The sequence below is a fragment of the Coregonus clupeaformis genome, unplaced genomic scaffold (genome assembly GCF_020615455.1).
Source record: "Coregonus clupeaformis isolate EN_2021a unplaced genomic scaffold, ASM2061545v1 scaf1194, whole genome shotgun sequence".
NCBI lineage: Eukaryota > Metazoa > Chordata > Actinopteri > Salmoniformes > Salmonidae > Coregonus > Coregonus clupeaformis.
In genome coordinates this window covers 65,360-90,727 of record NW_025534648.1, presented here as the reverse complement: position 1 = coordinate 90,727, position 25,368 = coordinate 65,360, and the positions used below count along the sequence as shown (strand labels likewise).

The 25,368-nt window shown below is 49.8% G+C and overlaps 1 protein-coding gene across 1 annotated transcript; it reads right to left on the bottom strand.

Moving 5' to 3' along the window:
* Positions 1-11,084: 11,084 nt before the first annotated feature.
* On the bottom strand, positions 11,085-13,231 carry LOC123486406 (E3 SUMO-protein ligase KIAA1586-like). The gene is made up of 4 exons (XM_045217710.1): positions 12,796-13,231; positions 12,119-12,302; positions 11,569-11,664; positions 11,085-11,410 (listed from the first exon to the last, which is right to left on the bottom strand). Exons 1-4 carry the CDS (start codon positions 12,853-12,855, stop codon positions 11,085-11,087), a joined length of 666 nt encoding a protein of 221 aa, XP_045073645.1. The 5' UTR covers positions 12,856-13,231.
* Between the last annotated feature and the right edge of the window lie 12,137 nt (positions 13,232-25,368).

Sequence of the window (25,368 nt, the reverse complement as noted above, 5' to 3'; positions counted from 1 at the left end):
TCACATTGGGACAGAGACAGCTGCCTGCTGAATGTGAGGTCTCCTTGAGATAAGCCAAGACGGTGTCTTGGTATCTTTCCTCCCTTCACCTCCTGTGTGCGTTCAGCTCTGCACCTCTGGTGGGCTGAACTACACTCAGTGTGGTGAGCCTGGGCGCGTTCAGGAAAAGGTGGGGGGCGCCGATACACTGGGCAACTTCGTGACCGTGGTAATCGGGCCCTTCTTGAACGCAGCATGGGTCTGGGTCGTACTAACAGAGACCTTAGTCTGTGATAGTGCGCCATCCCCAATGTGGTTATTATCAGCGCGTTCTGAGAGAAACGGGGGCGCCGATACGTTGGTTACGCCCGTAACCGTAGTAATCAGGCCCTCCGTGAACGCAGCACGGGTCTGAACTGCACTGACTGAGGCGTTAGCCTGAGACAGAGCGCCGTCCGAATAGCGGTCGCGTCATCATGCCATCATCTGGCTGAGACTGCAGCCTGCTATGTGAGACACTCACTACGGCACTCCTAGGAGTCTGTAAAGTGAGGTCTTTATAAGGTACACTTAATACCTTTTATATACCTGCCTTATGTGTGCATTCAGCAACGCACCATGGTGGGCTGAGCTGCACTCATAGTGGTAAGAGAGAGAGCGAGAGTGAGGAAGGTCGAACGCTCTCGGATGTATTATGGAAAAGGGGCTCTTTTTTGACAGTGTCAAGTAGAGCCAACTCTTTGTTACACACATCAACAAAAAACATTCTCCTCCATACACTCAACGGTAGAGTGGGGGGACAGTGGGCTCGGTCACAGCAGGCGCTGTGCCGTCTTCCGTTCTCTCCCCTCGCCTGTCATAAACGGCGTCTCTTCTGGCCGCCCTTCGGGTGATGCCAGGATGACGCTTTAATGACCTCTCTCGCTCGGCACCTCTGGCGCTGCAGGGGGGCGAGGCCCGCTCCCTTGCTGCTGGAGGCCGCCATCTAACGCCAGGCTGTAGCGAGAGTTATGGCCGCCCTTCCTCCTATCCACTTCCGGGTTGGAGGGAATGGGGGGCAGCTTAATCTCCCGCTGTTTAGCAGCCCACTCAATGAGACCTGAGAATTCAGGCACAGAGAGGCTGTGGCGTCATCATCCAGGGATGTAATGACCTCACAATTTCCCCGAAGGAAAAGGGGTGTTAAACATCTGGGTCAGTGTAATGAATTGTTCCAATAGAATATTCATTTCTTCCCCAATAGCCCTGTCATCTCCTGAGTCAGTGCCTTCAGATGATGCCTCAGCTGAGACTAACACTGATAGCACATCCTCGAGAGGAATATCCTCCCTAAAAATGCCCAAAGCTGCTTCCACTCCTTCAAAAAAGGAGGGCTCAGCTGGCGCATAGTGGGGGATTAATGAAGCTGTCCCTGGCGTGCTGTGTCCCTCAACCCACGAAACAATGTCGGGGGGGTCGACAGCCGCCAAGGGGAACAGCGACACAGAGCTCTGAAAAGAGCTTTTGTTAAATACTTACCCTATGGATAAGCTTGGTGTGCTCATTGTAGGAAGACGTTGACGGCTGGATGTCAACGACGAAATTCTTCCTGAGTCTTCTGTGGCTTCTTCTCTAGTCCAGTCGCTGAAGATAATGGGAGGCAGATTGAGGGAACGGGGTTCCTTATATAGGGACACCTGTACTCCCATTGGCTGTAGGTGTGTGCATAATTTTGCTTCAGGCTGTTCTGCCCTAGGGCAGAGGGTAAACCAATAGGAGCAGAGCTCCCCTATGGGGCGGAGCTCCACGATATAGAACGACTAGTTACCGGAGTGTAACTCCAGTTCTATGAGTGGAGCGGAGCCCCATAGGGGAGCTCTGCTCCTATTGGTTTACCCTCTGCCCTAGGGCAGAACAGCCTGAAGCAAAATTATGCACACACCTACAGCCAATAGGAGTACAGGTGTCCCTATATAAGGAACCCCGTTCCCTCAATCTGCCTCCCGAGATATTATCTTCAGCGAGACTAGAGAGGGTCGGTAGGGCCTTAAGTTCTATGGGGCTCCGCTCCACTCATAGAACTGGAGTTACACTCCGGTAACTAGTCGTTCTATATCGTGGAGCTCCGCCCCATAGGGGAGCTCTGCTCCTATTGGTTTAAGGCGGAGCGAAACGCTCCAAAATGTACTCCCTGCCGAGCCTGACACTTCCCATTAAAAAATGAAAAAAAAAGGTCAAGCCCAGCAATGGCTGCAACCAATTTCCGCAGTACTGCGACTAAAAAACCCACCCGGGCGTCACAATATACCGCGTCATCGGTTATAGACCCGCCCCATCTAGCTCAATGGCAATGCCAATGGCTAGTGGGCAGATCATCAGAATAGAAGCCATGCTAATCTGTACCAGCAGATAGCCGTGCCTCAATATTCTGTGACAACACTATCGTCCACTAATGGAATGACATCAGTCACTCTACATTAAGTGTCCAACAGACCGCCTTACTTACTCAATGGAACCCAGAGATTAGTAGGCAGGAACAAAATATAAGTCATACTAACTGAATCAGATAGATGACCTCACATTCTGTCAGTTCAATACATGTCTCTATGTACTGACCTTGAGTCAAGAGACATGCCACAGATAGCTTTTCATCCAAAGCGGACCTGATAGAGACCTGTCCATCGTCCTGCTTCTCTTTCCTCTAGCTCAAGATTCCCTTTCAGCTATGCTGAGTGCAATCGAGCTTGAAAGTTAAAAAGCTTATCCTTGACATAACACGTTTTCCTAACCAAAGCGGACCTGATTGGAACCTGTCCAAGGTCCTGCTCTGTCCTCTCCTTCTAGCTCAAAATCGCCTTTCAGCTCTGCTGAATGCCGACCGAGCTAAAGAGTTGGAAAACATGTCCATCCATAATATGTTTCTTCTAATAAAAGCGGACTTATGAACATGGTCACAATCCTGCTTTCTTTCTCTGTTTTTTTCTCAAGATCTCCCTTCAGCCACGCTGAGTACAGATCGAGCCAAAGAGTTAGAAGACATATCCAACAGATAGAAACGGATAAAAGGAGACGGTGTCGACCAAGACGCCGCTCTACAAATATCCTCTACCTCTGTTCCTCTGAAGAGGGCAGTAGAAGCTGCTACTCCACGAGTGGAGTGCGCTCTGATACCCTGAGGCGGTTGTTGCCCCGCCGCCTGTACGCCCGTCTCAATGCCTTCACAAAGCCAATGAGACAATCGCTGTTTTGAAAGTGGTCTACCTAATGCAGCCGCACCGTGACACACAAACAGCTGAGGCGATGACCTAACCGCTGCTGTGCGCTCAACGTAACACGCCAAAGCGCGTACTGGGCACAAACAATGAAGCTTTTTCTCACTCCTCTCCCCATGGGGAGGGGGATAAAAAGCCCACAATTCCACGATCTGTGATCTATATGCACTGTTAATAACCTTCGGCACAAATGCCGGGTTAGGACGTAACACCGCTCTGCTCAGATCGCCATTGATGGCAAGGCAGTCGGGTCTCGTCGACAGTGCGCTCAAATCACTGACCCGCTTAGCGGTAGTCAAGGCGAGCAACAGCGCCGTCTTGATAGACAGCATTTTGAGGGGTATTTGATTCAATGGCTCGAACGGCGACTTACATAGCGCTTCGAGAACCACGGCCAAATCCCACCGGGGGCAGCGTAGCTCTAGGCATTGGCCTAAGCCGTCGCGTTCCCAATAAGAAACGTTTCACTAATGGGTGACTGAACACGTTTTTCCCGTTAAACCCTTCATGACCAGCTGAAATTGCCGCTGCAAACACTCGAATGGTGGAGGGCGATTTCTGCTTATCAAACATAGACTGCAGGAATGAGAGCACGCTCTCTACCTGACAGCTCATGGGGTCTACGTCCTGTGTGTTACACCATCGTGAGAAAACATTCCATCTGCTTGTATACACCCTAGAAGTGGAACTGGCCCTTGCGCTCTGTATGGTTCTGATCACTGCATCAGATAACCCACGGCGCCTCAACCTGTCCCATTCAGGAACCAAGCCTTCAGTGGTTGGCCGATTATGGGCCACTGCCCTATCGAGCCTCCCGCCTGGCTCAACGCGTCTCGTCGATGTGGAATTGTCCAAGGTGGCACAATCAACATCTGACTCATCTCTGCAAACCACGGAGCCCCCGGGCGATCGGGCGCTATCAGTATCACTGTTAGCTCCTCTGACCTCACCCTGGCTAGCAGTGGGAGAATGCAAGACAGCGGAGGGAATGCATACAGGAGAACTTTCGGCCACGGGCAGTGCGCGAATGCGTCTCTTCCCAGTGGCGGCTCGTCCTGTTCCCTCAGGGAGAACCATAGGGGACACTGCGCGTTCACATGTGACGCGAACAGATCCACCTCGGCTCTCCCGAATTGTTCCCAAATTTGGAGAACAATGTCCGGGTGCAGACACCACTCGTCGTCTCGAGGACCCCCTCTTGACATGAGGTCTGCCCCTACGTTCAAGTAGCCCGGAATGTGCGCTGCTCTCAACGAGCGAAGGTGCTTGTGAGCCCACAGCCACAATTCCTCTGCCGCCCAATGGAGGGCAGGAGACCTGACCCCTCCTTGGCGATTTATGTGAGCTACTGTGGTCCGGTTGTCTGACCAAACCAACACATCGCGACCCCGAAGGGTAGACGCGAAGTGGTTCAAAACCAGTCGAACCGTTTCCAACTCCAGGAGGTTTATGTGACGACCTGATTGAGGCCATGCACTTCCTATCGCTTGAGACTGACATGTCCCTCCCCATCCAGTCAGACAGGCATCTGTAAACACTGGAATGTAGGATGACACCTTGCCCATCGGGACTCCGTGCGTGAGAATGCACGGGTTCCTCCAATAGTCCAGGTCTGCTCTTAGCGAGAGAGGAACCACCACCAACCGATGACGTTGACGCACTGGGTCTAGTCTTAGTTGGGCGAACCACCGCTGTGTTCTGCGCATGTGCAGAAGCCCCAGCGGTACCACAGAGTGGGCTGCCGACATGAGACCCAAAAGTGACATGATCGATAGCGCCGTTACTGTGTGATTCGGACGACACTTCCTCAGGGCTAGTACCAATGCTGCCCTTCGAGGGTCCGAAATTCGAGCCCTCATCATTACAGTGTCTAGCTGTAGTCCCAGGTAGACAATCTGATGACTGGGCCAGGGTGCGCTCTTTTTCCAATTCACAGCGAACCCCAGACGCGTGAGATGAATCACTGTCTGTGTCGTGTGAGTGAACGCCAGCTCTGCTGACGGGGCGAGAACCAGCAGGTCGTCTAGGTAGGCTAATATCCTTATCCCTTGACGACGCAGCGGTTCCAATGCCGCCTCCACACATTTGGAAAACGTTCGAGGTGCCAGGGCGTACCCAAACGGCATCCTCGTGAACTCGTACGCCACCCCCTTGAAAGGCGAACCGCAGAAACTTTCTGTGGCGAGATTGTATCGGCACATGAAAGTACGCGTCCTTTAGGTCTATGCTTGTACAAAAGTCTCCCTTCTGGACACATTCCAGTAGACGTTTTGTCGTCAGCATTCGGAAGGGCCGTTTGGTTATGCTCTCGTTGAGAATGCGTAAGTCCAAAATCGGCCTCACTCCCCCCGTCTTTTTGGGCACTAGGAAATAGGGCGAATACAGCCCCTTGTTCCTTTGCTCTCGGGGAACTACTGTGACCGCCTCCTTCGCCAAAAGTTCCGTGATCTCTGACATTAGAGCGGCTACTTTGTCTGGCGTTTTCATCACCGTTTCCACCACTCCCCTGAACGGGGGTGGGGTCCGATGGAATTGGAGGGCATAACCCTTCTCCAACGTCTGTTCTAGCCAGCGTGAGAGGGTACAGCTTCGCTGCCACTGCCAGCAATGCAGAGAAAGCGGGCGCGCACGAAGCTGTGGTGCATCCAGTAGGAAGGACCTGTATTCCTCTATGGCCCTCGCCGCCGCTATTCCCCAGCACAGAGTTGGTGGAATAGCCCAAGGCGGGCCCCCCTCGAAAGGGAGAGGAAACATCAGCTCGTTCTGGGTTAATCGGGGGCCTTGATACGTTAGTTACGACCGTAACTCCAGTAATCCGGCCCTCCGTGAACGCAGCACGGTTCTGAACTGCACTGGCTGAGGCATTGGCCTGAGACAGAGCGCTCTCCCCGGATAGCGATTGCGTCATCATGTCATTGTCTGACTGAGACTGCTGCTTGGAATGAGACTCATCCATTACAGAACCCAATAGGGTCTGAAAGGTGTAATCCCTGACTGGTACCACACGGTGGTGCCACAATACCTCTTCACTGGTCTTATGCGGCTGTTCAACGACACACTCAATGTGTGGTGAGCTGCGCTCAGAGCCATGGGCATTGATACGTTCAGAATAGACCGGAGGCGTCCATACCTTGGTTATACTTGTAACCCTGGTATTCCCGCTCTCCGTGAACGTCGCACGGTTCTGATCTGCGCCGGCTGAGGCATTAGCCTGCAGCCAGGCGTCATTCCCGGCTAGCGGCTGCGTCTTCATGTCGCATTGGGACAGAGACGGCTGCCTGCTATGTGAGACCTTTACTACAGAGCTCCTAGGAGTCTGTAGTAAAAGATCTTTATTAGGTGAGCTAAGGCAGCGCCTTGCTACCTTTCCCCTTTTCCTCTCCTGAGCGCGCTCAGCTATGCACTCTTGGTGGGTTGAGCTACACTCAGGATGGTGAGGGAAAACCATAGAACGTGAAGTGTTCTGTACCTTATGGAATAAATGTCCTTCTTTGACAATGTCAGTGAGAACCAGCTCTTTATTCACATAATCAACAAAAACGCCCTCCACGCCCTGAACAGTGGGGTGGGGGGGAACAGTAGGCACATTTGCGTCACGCGCCGGGCCATCTCCCGTTCTCTCCCCCTCGCCTCGTCACAGGTGCCGCCTCTTGTGGGAGACCTTCTGGTGCTGCCAGGCTGGTTTTGTGACGACCTCCTTCGCCGGCGGAACCGTCGCTGCCACCGTCGCTGCTGGAGGGGCCGAGCCCGCTCTCCTGCCGCCTGTGGTGGCCGACTGTCGCCTGGCCCGTCGCCTCCCTGTAGTCCTACTGGGGGCGTTCGAGGTGGATGGAATGGCTGGGGCTCTGCTGGCTTTCATTGCCAAAGGCAAATGTCTGGCCAGGTGCTTCCGTTCCTCATCCAATCTGGCGATTCGCTCGGTCGCGTCCTTCACAGCGAGGCCAAATAGGCCTTCGCTGGAGACGGGGGCGTTGAGGAGTGAGGCTCTGTCGACTTCCTTCATGGCTGTCATTGACAGCCATAAGTGTCGCTCCGTGACCACCGAGGTGGCCATGGTCCTGCCCGCGCATATGGCCACTGCCTGCGTCAGGTGGAGGATGGCCCCGGAAATCCTGGAGGCCTCCTCTACTTCCTCGCTGGTCAGCTCAGACCTTCCCGTTGTGAGACGGGATAGGGAGGCCGCGAGGAGGGCGATGTTGTTCGCCGCTGCTACGCTCTGGGCTCCCAGCGTGAAGGATTTCTCAGCTAAAAGTGCTGTGAACCTGTCCTTCTGTACTGGCAGGGTGGCCTTCTTGGAGGCTGCCCAGGGACTCGAACCTGGCACTAAGAACGCCGTCATGGCGCCTTCGAGCCTAGGGATTCCCCTAGCTGCCCACTCATAACCAGCCACTCTGGTGAATGGAGCATACGTTCTGGCCGGTGAACGCTCCGCCAGAGGTGCTCCCCACGAACCCTCGACATATTTGCCAATAGAGGGCATTGCTGGAGCCATTGGCTCAGCTGCTCTCCTCGGCTTGGAGTAGGGGCCGCCCTCCATCAGGTCCACCTCCACTGGGAGGGGAACTGGGGGCAGCGCAATCTCCAGTCGAGTGGCTGCCTTCTCAATGAGTTCGGGAAAGTCCGAACGCAGAGAGGCTGCCGCGAAGGACAGGGCTTCTGACCTAACAGAGCCCATGTCGTCATCGCACAAAGAACCTTCGGACCTCGCGCTCTCCGATGGAAAGGGGGTTTTGAAGGCTGGCGCCAAAGCCATGGATTGTCCCACTGGGATATCCATCTCGGCGCCCTCTTTGTCATCCTCTGACCCAGCACTGTCCGACGATGCCTCTGAAGCAGAGGCGAGTGTGGACAGTACGTCATCGAGAGGGACATCCTCCTTAAAAAACGCCCAGCGCTGCTTTCTCTCCTTCATAGGAAGGAGAGCGCAGGAGGCGCAATTAGGAGGGTTGCCGAGACCATCCTTGGCATGCTGCGGCCCCAAACACACGAAACAAAGGTCGTGGGGGTCCGTGGTTGCCATGGCGGTGCATCGACACAGGGCCCTGAAAAGGGCCTTTGGGGGTGGAAAACTTGGTGTGCTCATTGTAGGAAGACGTTGACGGCTGGATGTCAACGACGAAAATCTTCCTGAGTCTTCTGTGGCTTCTTCACTCTAGTCCAGTCGCTGAAGATAATGGGAGGCAGATTGAGGGTACGGGGTTCTTTATATAGGGACACCTGTGCTCCCATTGGCTGCAGGTGTGTGCATAATTTTGCTTCAGGCTGTTCTGCCCTAGGGCAGAGGGTAAACCACTAGGAGCAGAGCTCCCCTATGGGGCGGAGCTCCACGATATAGAACTGTGAGGCCGAGGGTGGCTTACCTTTACCCACCCAAACACCCCCCCCCCACATACAAACACACACACACCCACACACACACACAATGAAGGGATTGATTTCCTACGCATACAGAGGTGATAGTGATGTGCCAATATTGTATGGTACCTTTCTTAGCAAACCAATAATAAAGCTTCTTATAATGGGATAATTGTTATGATGTTGATCATTTGTATTGCCGCAGGATAGCCTCAGATGTGTCGTCACAGAACGGCCACAGAAAGAGGGCCCATCTCAACTGTTCATTTCAAAAGGGACAAATTGGAGGGGGGGGGGTGCACTGATGCCATAAGGGCCCAAGAGCACAGACTGCCACTTTATCAGTCAGTGCAGTTGAACATCTCAGATGTGACTAGCTTTCATAGGACAACTTATTGTTGCCATAATTGTCTCTTACCCAGTGGTGTAGTGGTCCCTGGAGAAGTGGGTATACTCTCAGTATTCACCTTTTTTTTTTTTAAGTAGTCCAGAAAAAAGCCCTGTTTTAGAAACAGTGACATGTAAGACTATGATTTAGTTTACCCAAAAATATGTAATTTCTACTTGCACACTATTATAAAATGATCATGACTTGATTAGGAGCAGTTTGTAGTTACTACTGGTCACAAGAGCAGCCTGGATGAATGTAAAATGTATTTATCATGAGGCAAACAGGAAATGGTGTTTCGATTATTTTTTGCACATTTATTTAAATAAAATACTTCAAATCTGAAGGTGACAATGCATCCTTGTTCATATTGCTATATGCTTTGTTTTGAACATGTTCATTTACCGGGTAAATCATTCAACAAAATATGTTACAACAATATTTAGTTAACAATTAACAAAAATATATGCATTAACAACACATCAACAGTGATATACTCTCTCAACCCAGCACTGGGTTTCTGACCTTGCTCATACTACAGTATATTCCAGACAAATTTGCTTTCTGCAGGAGCTTTCACACTGCACTGTCTAGAACGCACCGAAGAGGCAGCACGATGGCTCTTCAACCAGGTCCTTGTATATTTTCTAGGATCAAACTTGGAAGTTGGTGGGCCGTTGATATTAATCATCATCAAGTTTGATATGTTTGAGATCAGAAGGACAGCCCTCTTGTCTGAGCTTATATTGTTCATAAGGCTAAAATTCCTCTCACACTCTGCTGTACCGACAGGGAATGTTTTCATACAGTTCATAAGTGGTTTTAGGTCCTTGGGCTCACTACTGGGCTCTTCCAGTAGGTCCCGCATCCCATTCAGTGCTTGGTCTGTGCACAAGTTAAATCGCTTGCACAGTCGCTTAACTTGTTCTTCACCATGGCGGATGCTGGGCTTTGATGGCCACTTACTCTGATCAAGGATGCTGAGGTCCATGATGGTCTCATCTTCAAAAGACAAGCGTTTCTCCAGATTGTTCACAAGGCTTTGTAAGAACTGGCCTGGATTGATAGACTTCAGCTTTGCATTTGTTTTCAGGGCTATAGACCGATACTCCCCAGTCTGTTTTGCTTCTAAAGCCTCACTATATTTCTCACCTGGACTCTCTTTGAATGACTGGATCACTCTGATTGAGCGTTTCAGCAGATGCTCTGCTCTGAGGAGCGTTATAGAACGAGACTGAAGCTCCTGTGACAGGAGACTTAGTTCATGGAGAGTGTCGTACATGAGGCCAAGGTCACAAATGAATTCTGGACTTTGAACACGGTCTAACAAACCTCTGTACATCTGCCTCTCTTTGGTGGACCTCATCTCATCACTGCAAGCATTTTTAAAGTGCTGCACAAGAGCTCCCAGGGATGTCCAAACAGCACGAACAGTCCGAAAGCTACTGGCCACCCAGCGTACATCCAAGATTCTGCCAATGCGAAGAAGTTGTGAGCCTACTTCAGCTGCTGCATTAACAAGTTCACGTTCATTTTTGTTTGACACACTATACAGAGAGTATAGCTTCTGGATAAAAGTTTTAAAGTGATTGACAGAGTTTACCTCATCAACTGCATCTGACACAGCAAGTTCAAGTCTATGGTTCATGCAGTGCCATACAAAAAGCTTTGGGAATCTCAAAGTCAGTCTGGTTGCTACTCCTGACTTCTTTCCTAGCATGACACTGGCTCCATCAGATACAAATGTTACCCAGTTTTCATGAAGCCACTCTTCTGTAAAGCCAGCATTAGTTAAACAGGTGAGTAACGCCTGTAATATGCCATCTGCTCTCTGATTTTCCAGTTCAACAAGTTCCAGGAATATGAACTCAGGGCTTTCTTCTTGAATTGATGCTTTAATAGAAACTGTCATGACAGCTTTGTGACTTAAAGAAGATGCCTCGTCAATTAGGACAGCTAACTTACTGGATGATGCTATAATGCTACTGATGATTTTGCTCTGCATCTCACTAGCAACATGTTGTATTATTTGTGTTGCACTGTAACGTGAATGAAGTATTGAGCCCATTTTTACACCATTCAGTTCCTGCAGCTCAATGAGGCTCTCATGGTCAGAAAAGGGGTCGGTTCTTTTTGGCCAGATGGTAGGCTGTTCGAAACACAGCTTCAGTTTCCTTCATGTAGGACTCAGTCATAGTCTCCACTGCATTCTCAATGGCAGCTTCTTTCTGTTGCTCTGCCACCTTCACAGCCTGAGTGTGGGCCTTGGACAACGCATGTTTCCTCACCTTATTTCTCAAGATTGACAAACTTGTTGTTCTACTTCCCTGGCCAGACACTTGAATTTCAAAGTTCATCCATTCTCTTGAGAGCGATACACCTTGTCCTTGCTCCTTGTCGATCCCAATGGAGTTCACACTGCTACAGACCAGACATCCTGCGAAGCATAAACAAACAATGTAACTACTCCTGTATCCACAGCTGTACGTGTGCATGGTCCTTTACACACACACACACACACACACACACACACACAAAGTTATCTGTGCCCACTGTTTCAGAAGTTACCCAAACTAGCAATCTACCTAAACTTACCCAATTTTTTGTTTTTGGATCCCAACCAGGGGTTCTTGGATTTGAAGTCTTCTGTTTGTTTAGCACTCCACAGGTCTGGCCAGTCATTATTGATGTCTACAGACAACAACAAAACTAATTATGCATCTCCCTGTCTCTCTCTCTCTCACACACTTACACACACACACACACACACACACACACACACTACTGTGATCACAATAGTCATCAGCAAGACATGGGTCCCCCCTCTTTACATTAACAATCTGCATAACCAAGTGGAAATATTTTCAGCAAGTGAAGCTGAAGCATACAGGAGATTAGTGAGTGAAATACTTGGGAGAGTTTATTTAACAAAAAAACAACAAATTTAACACAAAATGTTATATAACAGTAGCATTGTAAAAAACAAACATGGATACAGACAAAATAAATAGAAGGGCAATAAAATAAATAACATCACACAGAAATTCAAAATGAGGCTTAATCTGTCAAAATCACCTTTTGTTACAGTGTGAGGCTTCACTTTTCAATAAACTGGAGATGCAATTTACTGCCTGTGTGTTCTGACCTGGTGGTGGTAGACTGGATCCTTCTCTATGCTCACACTGACTTGCCTGGCTAGCTCCCGGTTGAGAGCTGCCAGGGCTGCTGGTTTTAGGGGTGGGGTCTGCCTGGGCCTGATCTGGGCCTGATTTGTGCCTCTTTACAAAAAAGTCTGCAATATCTCCCTTCCTTTTCATGGTTACCTGTCCCTATACAAAATAAGACAGCCTGATTAGACCTCAATATTGTTTTAGGCTGAATCTTAAACTATTTGTCCCCATTCTTGTGTTTTAACTTACTTAAAAATCAACTACCAGCTTAGCTACTATGCAATTAAACTAGATCATATAGGTTAGTTAGGGCTAAGTAACTTGGCTAATGTTATAATTTAGGGCTTAGTAACTTGGCTAACGTTATAATTTAGACCTTTACAATAATAAACAAGCTTCATAAACATTGAGATAATCAGTTTCATCAGTCTGGTATGAAATTCTTATGAACTGGGTTGATTAAACACTTACTGAAAACCAACAATGCCCCGGTTTCCCCACATTATCCCAATCTACGTAGCTAGCTTCATAACGTTAGCCGACTCGCACTAACTATTGGCGGCAACATCTCTTCTCCTCTAAATGTGCAGTCACTGGCAATTTGCCAGTAGTTTAAAATAATGATTCATTTGGAAACCACCTTAAAACTTACCTCAGAATGATGTCTTCCATCAACTGGGGTGGCACACCGCCGCTTGTGTCCTTTCTTCATCCGTTGTTTGGTCTGCTGCCGTTATCGTAGTCAAGTGGCACCGGCACCTGAGTTTTTTTTTTTTTTTTCACTGGCACCTGAGGTATTAGCGATATTTTCCTCGGCATGACCCGCCCTACTCTGCCTCTGATTGGCTCATCAGTCCTCATGCCTAAAGTTAACCAATCTAATCAGTGAAAGCAGCGAGTACCAGCCAATTAGAGGCAGAGGAGGGTGGGTCATGGCTTCACTATCCCCGAGGAAGAAAATAGGCAATCTGACTCACAGATATTACTGAATGATGCGCATCAGGGGGGATTTAGAAGTGGGTATACGCAATGCTGACTGAAAAATAAGTAGGTATACGCCGTATACCAGCGTATACCCTGGACTACACCTCTGCTCTTACCTGTACTTACTGGCTGCCGGCCCTCGGTGGAGTATATCGAGGAACAGAGGGTGCCTTTTAGGATAAGGACTAACAAGGTTTTGACTAGGCGGGATACAGCTACGACCGGAAGTGACTTTTCCCTAGCAGGTTAGGCTAATTAGGCTAGAGTGCAGATACTTGACGTGTACAGTACAACAACCAATCACAGAGGGCCTGTTACCACACCCTATAGGCTTCAACATAATAATATAACAATATATAATAATACTCATACATAATAATCGAACATCACCTTTGACTACAGTGACATTGGTAGTAAGTAGGCTACAGTATAATGGATAGCTACCCAACTGGGACAGAAAGTGGAAATGGAAGGGGGACACGCAGTGAGCAAAACTCCTAACGACATAAAAACACAGACACTTCAGTGGAACGCACAGGGCAAGACGGGAAGGAAGACGTGGAGAAGGACTATTGAAGAGGAGATGAAGAACACCGAAGCATCGAGTGAAGAAATGGGCCCGGAACAGGGTTAGGCCGAGATGCACTGTTGACGCCTTTATGCTTCATTTAGGACCTCAAAGAAATGAGTCAACTCCTATAGGGACTATTTTCACCGCCACCTGCTGGACCAGAGGTCATGTGGCCAACACTCTGCTTGAGATCATTAAGAGCTATAAGGAGTCCATCAACTACCTGGTCAGTCAAGTCATATAGGGGGGGGATTTCATGGCCACCTGCTGGAGCAGAAGTAATGTTTGCCAACACTGGCCTTAAAATCATTAGGAGCAATAAGGAATAAATCAACTCATCATTCAAGTCATATAGGGAGGGATCTTAGCACCACCTGCTGGATCAGAAGTACCCTTCACCGTAGGCACAAGAGAGCCATCATCTCTCAACTGGTGCAATTTCCATAAATACGTGGTAATAAAACAAACAACGACAGCTCATCATATAGGCAGTGGTTTCAAAACTCTAAGCGCGTGTTCAAGTAGAGCACACCAAATCATACATGTACTTGTTCATCATACTGAATCAGTGTTTAATCTAGAAATACATGCCTCGCGTTGCAATACGTGTTCTTGTAAAGTCATTGCTTTCCACAATGCAATGCTCACATCACTTTCCGTGTGATATTGTTGGTCATTTGTTCAAATGTATTTGACTATGACTTAATCCGACTGCTCTGAATTCATAATCACCTCACGGTTTGGTGTTAACCTACCGATTTTCAACTGCTTTGCCTACTGCAGATTAGGAACGCTGTCATGAAAATGTATGCTTGGGAAGTCTAAAATGAGGGTAACTCCCCTTAAGGTAAATGTCTGTGTTCTGAGTGGCAAAAAAATACTGATTTTTTAATAACATTTAGATATGTGCATACTGCCTGTACTTAGGCAAACGCATTTAGAAGGGAAAGAAGTGGAACCAATGAATACTTTTCTTGCTCTTCAATCAAAACAAAACCTTCACAAAGTGGTGCGTTTTGCCCCTAAATGACCCCTGAGGATTAGTGTGTTCTCATTTGTCAGTAATTGACCCTGACATACTCCCTTTAAATGGTACTATTTTACGCAAACGTATACTGTAATGTACTACTATTATGATGTCACTTCACGGTAAGTAGAGCGAAATGCTGATCTTGACAAGGTCAGAGACGTAAGGTATGTCCCAAATGCATCCTCTATACCGTAAACGTGGATCCAAAAGGAAGTTGCTGGGGTCTATTGGATGAGGGGTGTACTCAACTGTGCCTATAGCGTGTCAAAAGTCCCCCCAAACGGAAATACCCCTTGGCAACTGGGCAGAGGCCCTGTCCATTTCAGCACCGCGGACCTCCCCTATTACCCGTGTCGTGAGTGGAGATGCAGCACAAGCGCTGTCCATACAACGGTGCTGAATACAGCAACGCATGCGCCGATCCTGCCTTTGTACTTCCTGATGGTAGCAAATGTTTTGGTGGAGTTTGACTATTATAGATTAAAAAAACAACGGATCGGCGCAATTTGCAAAACGCGCACCCCTTGGGGACCCAAGGACCGCGTTTGGGAAACGCTGGCCTAAAGAGCAAATAACCATGGTGTGCAGTACCCAAATTTAACCACAAGATGGTCTCCGTGCTCCACTGTAAAGTTTGGGCCTCTGCATGAGTCTCTCAGCAGCACTGCAACATGGGACTTTCAAAGTAAGTTGGCATGCAATGTTTCTTCTGGACTGCATTCAAGGCAACTAATGACACCCAACTAATAGTGTCAATTATTCATCTGAACACAATTCTTGTAACTATTCGGCCTATATTATCACTCGTTTCTTTTCCCCCTCCTTTGTAAAGCATTTTACTGTGCTACTATAGTCCAAAGGAAGTGGATGATGCCAGACGGTTGTATATATGGTTGTATATATATATATATATATATATATACACATACACACACACACACATTGAAGCTAGACTTCAGGCAACGAAAAGGTGCAATACGTAGCTTTTAGACGTGTTAGTGAACAACATACATGGTGGGTAATGTAGAGGTGTGTGTATACATGGAACAATTGTGCTTTTTTGATGGAAATATGGAGGTGGCTCTTAAAAGAGCCTTTGGGGGTTGAGTAGTCAAGTTGAAGTCGCAGTAGCGAATTTACTTGGCTTTGACTGCCTTCTCGGTCTTCTTTGGGAGTAGCACTGCCTGGATGTTGGGCAGCACACCACCCTGAGCGATGGTCACACCGCCGAGCAGTTTGTTCAGCTCAGAGAACGGAATGGAAGTACAACGACAAAGGGCCCTGAAAAGGGCCTTTGGGGGTGGATATTTCGGTGTGCTCATTTAGAAGACGTTGACGGCTGGCAGTCAACGACGAAATTCTTCTTGAGTCTTCTTAGGCTTCTTCACTCTAGTCCAGTCGCTGAAGATAATGGGAGGCAGATTGATGGAGAGGTTCTCATGTGGGACACCTGTACTCCTATTGGCTGTAGGTGTGTGCATGAATTTGCTTCAGGCTGTTCTGCCCTAGGGCAGAGGGTAAACGACTAGTTACCGGAGTGTAACTCCAGTTCTATGAGTGGAGCGGAGCCCCATAGGGGAGCTATGCTCCTAGTGGTTTACCCTCTGCCCTAGGGCAGAACAGCCTGAAAACAAATTATGCACACACCTACAGCCAATAGGAGTACAGGTGTCCCTATATAAGGAACCCCGTTCCATCAATCTGTCTCCCGAGATATTATCTTCAGCGACTAGAGAGGATCGGCAGGGCGAAAAGTCTATGGGGCTCCGCTCCACTCATAGAACTGGAGTTACACTCCGGTAACTAGTCGTTCTATATCGTGGAGCTCCGCCCCATAGGGGAGCTATGCTCCTAGTGGTTTACGGCGGAGCGAAACGCTCCAAAATGTACCCCCTGCTGAGCCTAACACATCCCATTCAAAAATGAGAATAGGTCAAGCCCAGCAATGGCTGTAACCAATTTCCGCAGTACCGCGACTAAGGAACCCCTCAGGGCATCACAATATACCGCGTCATCGGTTATAGACCCGCCCCCATCTAACTCAATGACAATGTCAATGGTTATTGGGCAGATCATCAGAATAGACGCCGTGCTAATCTGTACCAACAGATAGCCGTGCCTCAACACTATCGTCCACCAATGTAGTGACATCAGTCACTCTACATTAAGTGTCCAACAAAACGCCTTACTCACTCTATGGAACCCATAGATTAGTAGGCAGTAACAAAATATAAAAGTCCTACTATCTGAAACAGATAGGTGACTTCACATTCTGTCAGTTCAATACATGTCTCTATGTACTGACCTTGAGTCAAGAGACATGCCACAGATAGCTTTTCATCCGAAGCGGACCTGATAGAGATCTGTCTATCGTCCTGCTTCTCTTTCCTCTAGCTCAAGATTCTCTTTCAGCTATACTGAGTGCAATCGAGCTCGAAAGGTAAAAAAGCCTATTCTTGACATAACACGTTTTCCTAACCAGGGCGGACCTGATTGGAACCTGTCCAAGGTCCTGCTCTATCCTCTCCTCTTAGCTCAAAATCGCCTTTCAGCTCTGCTGAATGCCGACCAAGCTCAAAGAGTTGGAAAACGTGCTATAATATGTTTCTTCTAATAAAGCGGATTTATGACCCTGGTCACAATCCTGCTTTCTTTCTCTGTTTCCTTCTCAAGATCTCCCTTCAGCTACGCTGAGTACAGATCGAGCCAAAGAGTTAGAAGACATATCCAACAGATAGAAACGAATAAAAGGAGACGGTGTCACCCAAGACGCCGCTCTACCAATATCCACTACCTCTGTACCTCTGAAGAGGGCAGTATAAGCTGCTACTCCACGAGTGGAGTGCGCTTTAACACCCTGAGGCGGTTGTTGCCCCGCCGCCTCGTACGCCCGTCTCAATGCCTTCACAAAGCCAATGAGACAATCGCTGTTTTGAAAGTGGTCTACCCAATGCAGCCGCACCGTGACACACAAACAGCTGAGGCGATGACCTAATCGCTGCTGTGCTCTCAACGTAACACGCCAAAGCGCGTACTGGGCACAAACAATGAATCTTTTTCTCACTCCTCTCCCCCTGGGGAGGGGGATAAAAGCCCACAATTCCACGGTCTGTGATCTATATGCACTGTTAATAACCTTCGGCACAAATGCCGGGTTGGGACGTAACACCGCTCTGCTGAAATCGCCATTAATGGCAAGGCAGTCGGGTCTCGTCGACAGTGCACTCAAATCACTGACCCGCTTAGCAGTAGTCAAGGCGAGCAACAGCGCCGTCTTGATAGACAGCATTTTGAGGGGTATTTGATTCAATGGCTCGAACGGCGCCTTACATAGCGCTTCGAGAACCAAAGCCAAATCCCATCGGGCAGCGTAGCCCTAGTCATTGGCCTGACATAACACGTTTTCCTAACCAAGGCGGACCTGATTGGAACCTGTCCAAGGTCCTGCTCTGTCCTCTCCCTTTAGCTCAAAATCGCCTTTCAGCTCTGCTGAATGCCGACCGAGCTCAAAGAGTTGGAAAAACGTGCCATAATATGTTTCTTCTAATAGAACCGGATTCATGAACATGGTCACAATCCTGCTTTCTTTCTCTGTTTCCTTCTCAAGATCTCCCTTCAGCCACGCTGAGTACAGATCGAGCCAAAGAGTTAGAAGACATATCCAACAAATAGCAACGAATAAAAGGAGACGGTGTCACCCAAGACGCCGCTCTACAAATATCCATTACCTCTGTACCTCTGAAGAGGGCAGTAGAAGCTGCTACTCCACGAGTGGAGTGCGCTTTAACACCCTGAGGCGATTGTTGCCCCGCCGCCTCGTACGCCGTCTCAATGCCTTCACAAGGCCAATGAGGCAATCGCTGTTTTGAAAGTGGTCTACCCAATGCAGCCGCACCGTGACACACAAACAGCTGAGGCGATGACCTAATCGCTACTGTGCACTCAATGTAACACGCCAAAGCGCGTACTGAGCACAACGGTAGTCAAGGCGAGCAACAGCGCCCGTCTTGATAGACAGCATTTTGAGGGGTATTTGATTCAATGGCTCGAACGGCGACTTACATAGCGCTCGAGAACTAAGGCCAAAACCCATCGGGCAGCGTAGCTCTAGGCATTAGCCTAAGCCGTTGCATTCCCAATAAAAACGTTTCACCAATGTGTGATTGAACGTTAAACCCTTCATGACCAGCTGAAAATGCCACTGCAACACTCGAATGGTGGATGGCGCTTTCTGCTTATCAGACATAAACTTTCGGCCACGGGCAGTGCGCGAATGCGTCTCTTCCCAATGGCGGATCGTCCTGTTGTCTCAGGGAGAAACTTGACCACAGGGTGGGCTGCCGACATGAGACCCAAAAGTGACATGATCGATAGCGCCGTTACTGTGTAATTCGGACTACACTCCCTCAGGGCTAGTACCAATGCTGCCCTTCGAGGGTCCGAAATTCGCGCCCTCATCATTACAGTGTCTAGCTGTAGTCCCAGGTAGACTATCTGATGACTGGGCCAGGGTGCACTCCTTTTCCAATTCACAGCGAACCCCAGACGCGTGAGATGAATCACTGTCTGTGTCGTGTAAGTAAACGTCAGCTCTGCTGACGGGCGAGAACCCGCAGGTCGTCTAGGTAGGCTAATATCCTTATCCCTTGACAACGCAGCGGTTCCAATGCCGCCTCCACACATTTGGAAAACGTTCTAGGTGCCAGGGCGTACCCAACGGCATCCTCTTGAACTCGTACACCCCTCCTCTATGGCCCACGCCTCCGCTATTCCCCAGCACTGGGTTGGTGAAATAGCCCAAGGTGGGCCCCCCAAAAAAAGGGAGAGGACCCATCAGCTCGTTCTGGGTGAATCGGGGGGCTTGATACGATGGTTACGACCGTAACTGCAGTAATCTTGCCCTCCGTGAACGCAGCACGGGTCTGAACTGCACTGTCTGAGGTACTGGCCTGAGACAGAGCGCTCTTCTTAGAAAGCGATTGCGTCATCATGTCATTGTCTGACTGAGACTGCAGCTTGGCATGAGACTTATCCTTTACAGAATTCAACAGAATCTGAAAGGCGTGATCTCTGACCGGTACCACACTGTGGTTCCACAATGCCTCTTTACTGTTCCTAAGCGGCTGTTCAACGACACACTCGATGTGTCGTGATCTGCGCTCAGAGCCATGGCATTGATACATTCAGAATAAGCCGGAGGCGTCAATACCTAGGTTACACCTGTAACCCTGGTATTCCCGCTCTCCGTGAACGTCGCACGGGTCTGAACTGCGCTGACTGAGGCATTAGCCTGCAGCAAGGCGTCATTCCCGGCTAGCGGCTGCGTCTTCATGTCACATTGGGACCGAGACAGCTGCCTGCTGAATGTGAGGTATCCTTTGCGCCTGGGCGCGTTCAGGAGAAAGTGGGGCGCCGATACACTGGGCACCTTCATGACCGTGGTAATCGGGCCCTTCTTGAACGCAGCATGGGTCTGGGTCGTACTAACAGAGACCTTGGTCTATGATAGTGCGCCACCCCCGATGTGGTTATTATCAGCGCGTTCTGACGAGAACGGGGGCCGAAACGTTGGTTATGCCCATAACCGTAGTAATCAGGCCCTCCGTGAACGCAGCACGGGTCTGAACTGCACTGTCTGAGGTACTGGCCTGAGACAGAGCGCTCTCCCCAGAAGCGATTGCGTCATCATGTCATTGTCTGACTGAGGCTGCCGCTTGGCATGAGACTTATCTTTTACAGAACTCAGCTGAAAGATGTGATCTCTGACTGACACCACACGGTGGTGCCACAATGCCTCTTCACTGGTCTTATGCGGCTGTTCACTGACACACTCAATGTGTGGTGAGCTGCGCTCAGAGCCATGGGCATTGATACGTTCAGAATATACCGGAGGCGTCCCATACCTTGGCTACCTTAGTAGCCCTGGTATTCCCGCTCTTCGTGAACGTTGCACGGGTCTGATCTGTACTGACTGAGGCATTAGCCTGCAGTAAGACGTCACTCCCGGCTAGCGGCTGCGCCTTCATGTCACATTGGGACAGAGGCAGCTGCCTACTACGTGAAAACTTTACTACAGAGCTCCTAGGAATCTGTAGTAAGAGATCTTCACTAGGTGAGCTAAGGCTGCGCCTTGCTACCTTTACCCCTTTCCTCTCCTGAGCACGCTCAGCTACAACTCTAAGTGGGTTGGGCTGCGCTCAAGATGGTGAGGGAGAAAACATAGAACGTGGAGTGTTCCGAACCTTATGGAATAATTGTCCTTCTTTTGACAATGTCAATGAGAACAATCTCTTTATTCACACAATGTAACAACACAGCCCTCTACACCCTGAACAGTGGAGTAGGGGGGAAAAACAGGGGGGAAAAACAGTCTTGGTATCTTTCCTCCCTTCACCTCCTGTGTGCGTTCAGCTCTGCACCTCTGGTGGGCTGAACTACGCTCAGTGTGGTGAGTATTAGCGCGTTCAGAAAGAAGTGGGGGCGCCGATACACTAGGAAACTTCGTCACCGTGGTAATCGGGCCCTCCGTGAACGCAGCATGGGTCTGGATCGCACTAACCGAGACCTTAGTCTGTGATAGTGCGCCACCCCCAACGTGGTTATTATCAGCGCGTTCTGAGAGAAACGTGGGCTCCGATACGTGGTTACGCCCGTAACCGTAGTAATCAGGCCCTCCGTGAACGCAGCACGGGTCTGAACTGCACTGACTGAGGCGTTAGCCTGAGACAGAGCGCCGTCCCGGATAGCGGTCGCGTCATCATGCCATTATCTGGCTGAGACTGCAGCCTGCTATGTGAGACACTCACTACGGCACTCCTAGGAGTCTGTAAAGTGAGGTCTTTATAAGGTACACTTAATACTTTTTATATACCTGCCTTATGTGTGCATTCAGCAACGCACCATGGTGGGCTGAGCTGCACTCATAGTGGTAAGAGAGAGAGCGAGAGTGAGGAAGGTCGAACGCTCTCGGATGTATTATGGAAAAGGGGCTCTTTTTGACAGTGTCAAGTAGAGCCAACTCTTTATTACACACATCAACAAAAAACATTCTCCTCCATACACTCAACGGTAGAGTGGGGGGGGGACAGTGGGCTCGGTCACAGCGGGCGCTGTGCCGTCTTCCGTTCTCTCCCCCTCGCCTGTCATAAACGGCGTCTCTTCTGGCCGCCCTTCGGGTGATGCCAGGATGACGCTTTAATCCTCTCGCCGGCACCTCTGGCGCTGCAGGGGGGGGGCGATGCCCGCTCCCTTGCTGCTGGAGAACGCCGTCTGACGCCAAGTTGTAGCGAGAGTAACGGCCGCCCTCCATCATATCCACTTCCGGGTTGGAGGGAATAGGGGCAGCTTAATCTCCCACTGTTTAGCAGCCCACTCAATGAGATCTGAAAATTCAGAGCACAGAGAGGCTGTGGCGTCATCATCCAGGGATGTAATGACCTCACAATTTCCTGAAGGAAAAGGGGGTGTTAAACATCTGGGTCAGTGTAATGAATTGTTCCAATAGAATATTCATTTCTTCCCCAATAGCCCTGTCATCTCCTGAGTCAGCGCCTTCAGATGATGCCTCAGCGCTGAGACTAACATTGATAGCACATCCTCAAGAGGAATATCCTCCCTAAAAATGCCCAACGCTGCTTCCACTCCTTCAAAAAAGGAGGGCGCAGCTGGCGCATAGTGGGGGATTAATGAGGCCGTCCCTGGCATGCTGTGTCCCTCAACCCACGAAACATAATTCGGGGGGGGGGTGACAGCCGCCAAGGGGAACAGCGACATTGAGCTCTGAAAAGAGCTTTTGTTAAATACTTACCCTATGGGTAAGCTTGGTGTGCTCATTGTAGGAAGACGTTGATGGCTGGATATCAACGACGAAAATCTTCCTGAGTCTTCGTAAGGCTTCTTCTCTAGTCCAGTCGCTGAAGATAATGGGAGACAGATTGATGGAACGGGGTTCCTTATATAGGGACACCTGTACTCCTATTGGCTGTAGGTGTGTGCATAATTTGTTTTCAGGCTGTTCTGCCCTAGGGCAGAGGGTAAACCACTAGGAGCATAGCTCCCCTATGGGGCGGAGCTCCACGATATAGAACCACTAGGAGCATAGCTCCCCTATGGGGCGGAGCTCCACGATATAGAACTCACATTCTGTCAGTTCAATACATGTCTCTATGTACTGACCCTGAGTCAAGAGACATGCCACAGATAGCCTTTCATCCAAAGCGGACCTGATAGAGACCTGTCTATCGTCCTGCTTCTCTTTCCTCTAGCTCAAGATTCTCCTTCAGCTATGCTGAGTGCAATCGAGCTTGAAAGTTGAAAAGCCTATTCCTGACATAACACGCTTTCCTAACCAAGGCGGACCTGATTGGAACCTGTCCCAGGTCCTGCTCTGTCCTCTCCTTTCTAGCTCAAAATCGCCTTTCAGCTCTGCTGAATGCCGACCGAGCTAAAGAGTTGGAAAAACCGTGCCCTAATATGTTCCTTCTAATACAAGCGGATTTATGAACATGGTCACAATCCTGCTTTCTTTCTCTGTTACTTTCTCAAGATCTCCCTTCAGCCACGCTGAGTACAGATCGAGCCAAAGAGTTAGAAGACATATCCAACAGATAGAAGCGAATAAAAGGAGACGGTGTCGACCAAGACGCCGCTCTACAAATATCCACTACCTCTGTACCTCTGAAGAGGGCAGTAGAAGCTGCTACTCCACGAGTGGAATGCGCTTTAATACCCTGAGGCGGTTGTTGCCCCGCCGCCTCGTACGCCGTCTCAATGCCTTCACAAAGCCAATGAGACAAACGCTGTTTAGAAAGTGGTCTACCCAATGCAGCCGCACCGTGACACACAAACAGCTGAGGCGATGACCTAATCGCTGCTGTGCGCTCAACGTAACACGCCAAAGCGCGTACTGGGCACAGACAATGAAGCTTTTTCTCACTCCTCTCCCCCAAGAGGAGGGGGATAAAAAGCCCACAATTCCACGGTCTGTGATCTATATGCACTGTTAATAACCTTCGGCACAAATGCCGGGTTAGGGACGTAACACCGCTCTGCTCAAATCGCCATTAATGGCAAGGCAGTCGGGTCTCGTCGACAGTGCACTCAAATCACTGACTCGCTTAGCGGTAGTCAAGGCGAGCAACAGCGCCGTCTTGATAGACAGCATTTTGAGGGGTATTTGATTCAATGGCTCGAACGGGCGACTTACATAGCGCTCGAGAACCAAAGCCAAATCCCATCGGGGCAGCGTAGCTCTAGGCATTGGCCTCAAGCCGTCGCGTTCCCAATAAGAAACGTTTCACTAATGGGTGACTGAACAGGTTTTTCCCGTTAAACCCTTCATGACCAGCTGAAATTGCCGCTGCAAACACTCGAATGGTGGCGGGCGATTTCTGCTTATCAAACATAAACTGCAGGAATGAGAGCACACACTCTCTACCTGACAGCTCATGGGGTCTACGTCCTGTGTGTTACACCACTGTGAGAAAACATTCCATCTGCTTGTGTACATCCTGGAAGTGGAACTGGCCCTAGCGCTCTGTATGGTTCTGATCACTGCATCAGATAACCCACGGCGCCTCAACCTGTCCCGTTCAGGAACCAAGCCTTCAGTGGTTGGCCGATTATGGGCCACTGCCCTATCGCGCCTCCCGCCTGGCTCAACGCGTCTCGTCGATGTGGAATTGTCCAAGGTGGCACAATCAACATCTGACTCATCTCTGCAAACCACGGAGCCCCGGGCGATCGGGCGCTATCAGTATCACTGTTAGCTCCTCTGATCTCACCCTGGCTAGCAGTGGGAGAATGCAAGACAGCGGAGGGAATGCATACAGGAGAACTTTCGGCCACGGGCAGTGCGCGACGCGTCTCTTCCCAATGGCGGCTCGTCCTGTTGTCTCAGGGAGAACCATAGGGGACACTGCGCGTTCACACGTGACGCGAACAGATCCACCTCGGCTCTCCCCGATTGTTTCCAAATTTGGAGAACAATGTCTGGGTGCAGACACCACTCGTCGTCTCGAGGACCCCCTCTTGACATGAGATCTGCCCCTACGTTCAAGTAGCCCGGAATGTGCGCTGCTCTCAACGAGCGAAGGTGCTTGTGAGCCCACAGCCACAATTCCTCTGCCGCCCTGTGGAGGGCAGGAGACCTGACCCCTCCCTGGCGATTTATGTGAGCTACTGTGGTCCGGTTGTCTGACCAAACCAACACATCGCGACCCCGAAGGGTAGACGCGAAGTGGTTCAAAACCAGTCGAACCGTTTCCAACTCCAAGAGGTTTATGTGCCACCTGATTGAGGCCATGCACCACCTATCGCTTGAGACTGACATGTCCCTCCCCATCCAGTTAGACAGGCATCTGTATACACTGGAATGTAGGATGACACCTTGCCCATCGGGACTCCGTGCGTGAGAACGCACGGGTTCCTCCAATAGTCCAGGTCTGCTCTTAGCGAGAGAGGAACCACCACCAACCGATGACGTTGACGCACTGGGTCTAGTCTTAGTTGGCGAACCACCGCTGTGTTCTGCGCATGTGCAGAAGCCCCAGCGGTACCACAGAGTGGGCTGCCGACATGAGACCCAAAAAGTGACATGATCGATAGCGCCGTTACTGTGTGATTCGGACGACACTTCCTCA

Coding starts and splice junctions, on each gene's coding strand:
- LOC123486406 (XM_045217710.1), bottom strand. CDS start 12,855: ATGAAGAAAGGACACAAGCGGCGGTGTGCCACCCCAGTTGATGGAAGA. Junction 12,303..12,795: donor ATGGAAGACATCATTCTGAG/GTAAGTTTTAAG, acceptor TATTTTGTATAG/GGACAGGTAACCATGAAAAG. Junction 11,665..12,118: donor ATCCAGTCTACCACCACCAG/GTCAGAACACAC, acceptor TGTTGTCTGTAG/ACATCAATAATGACTGGCCA.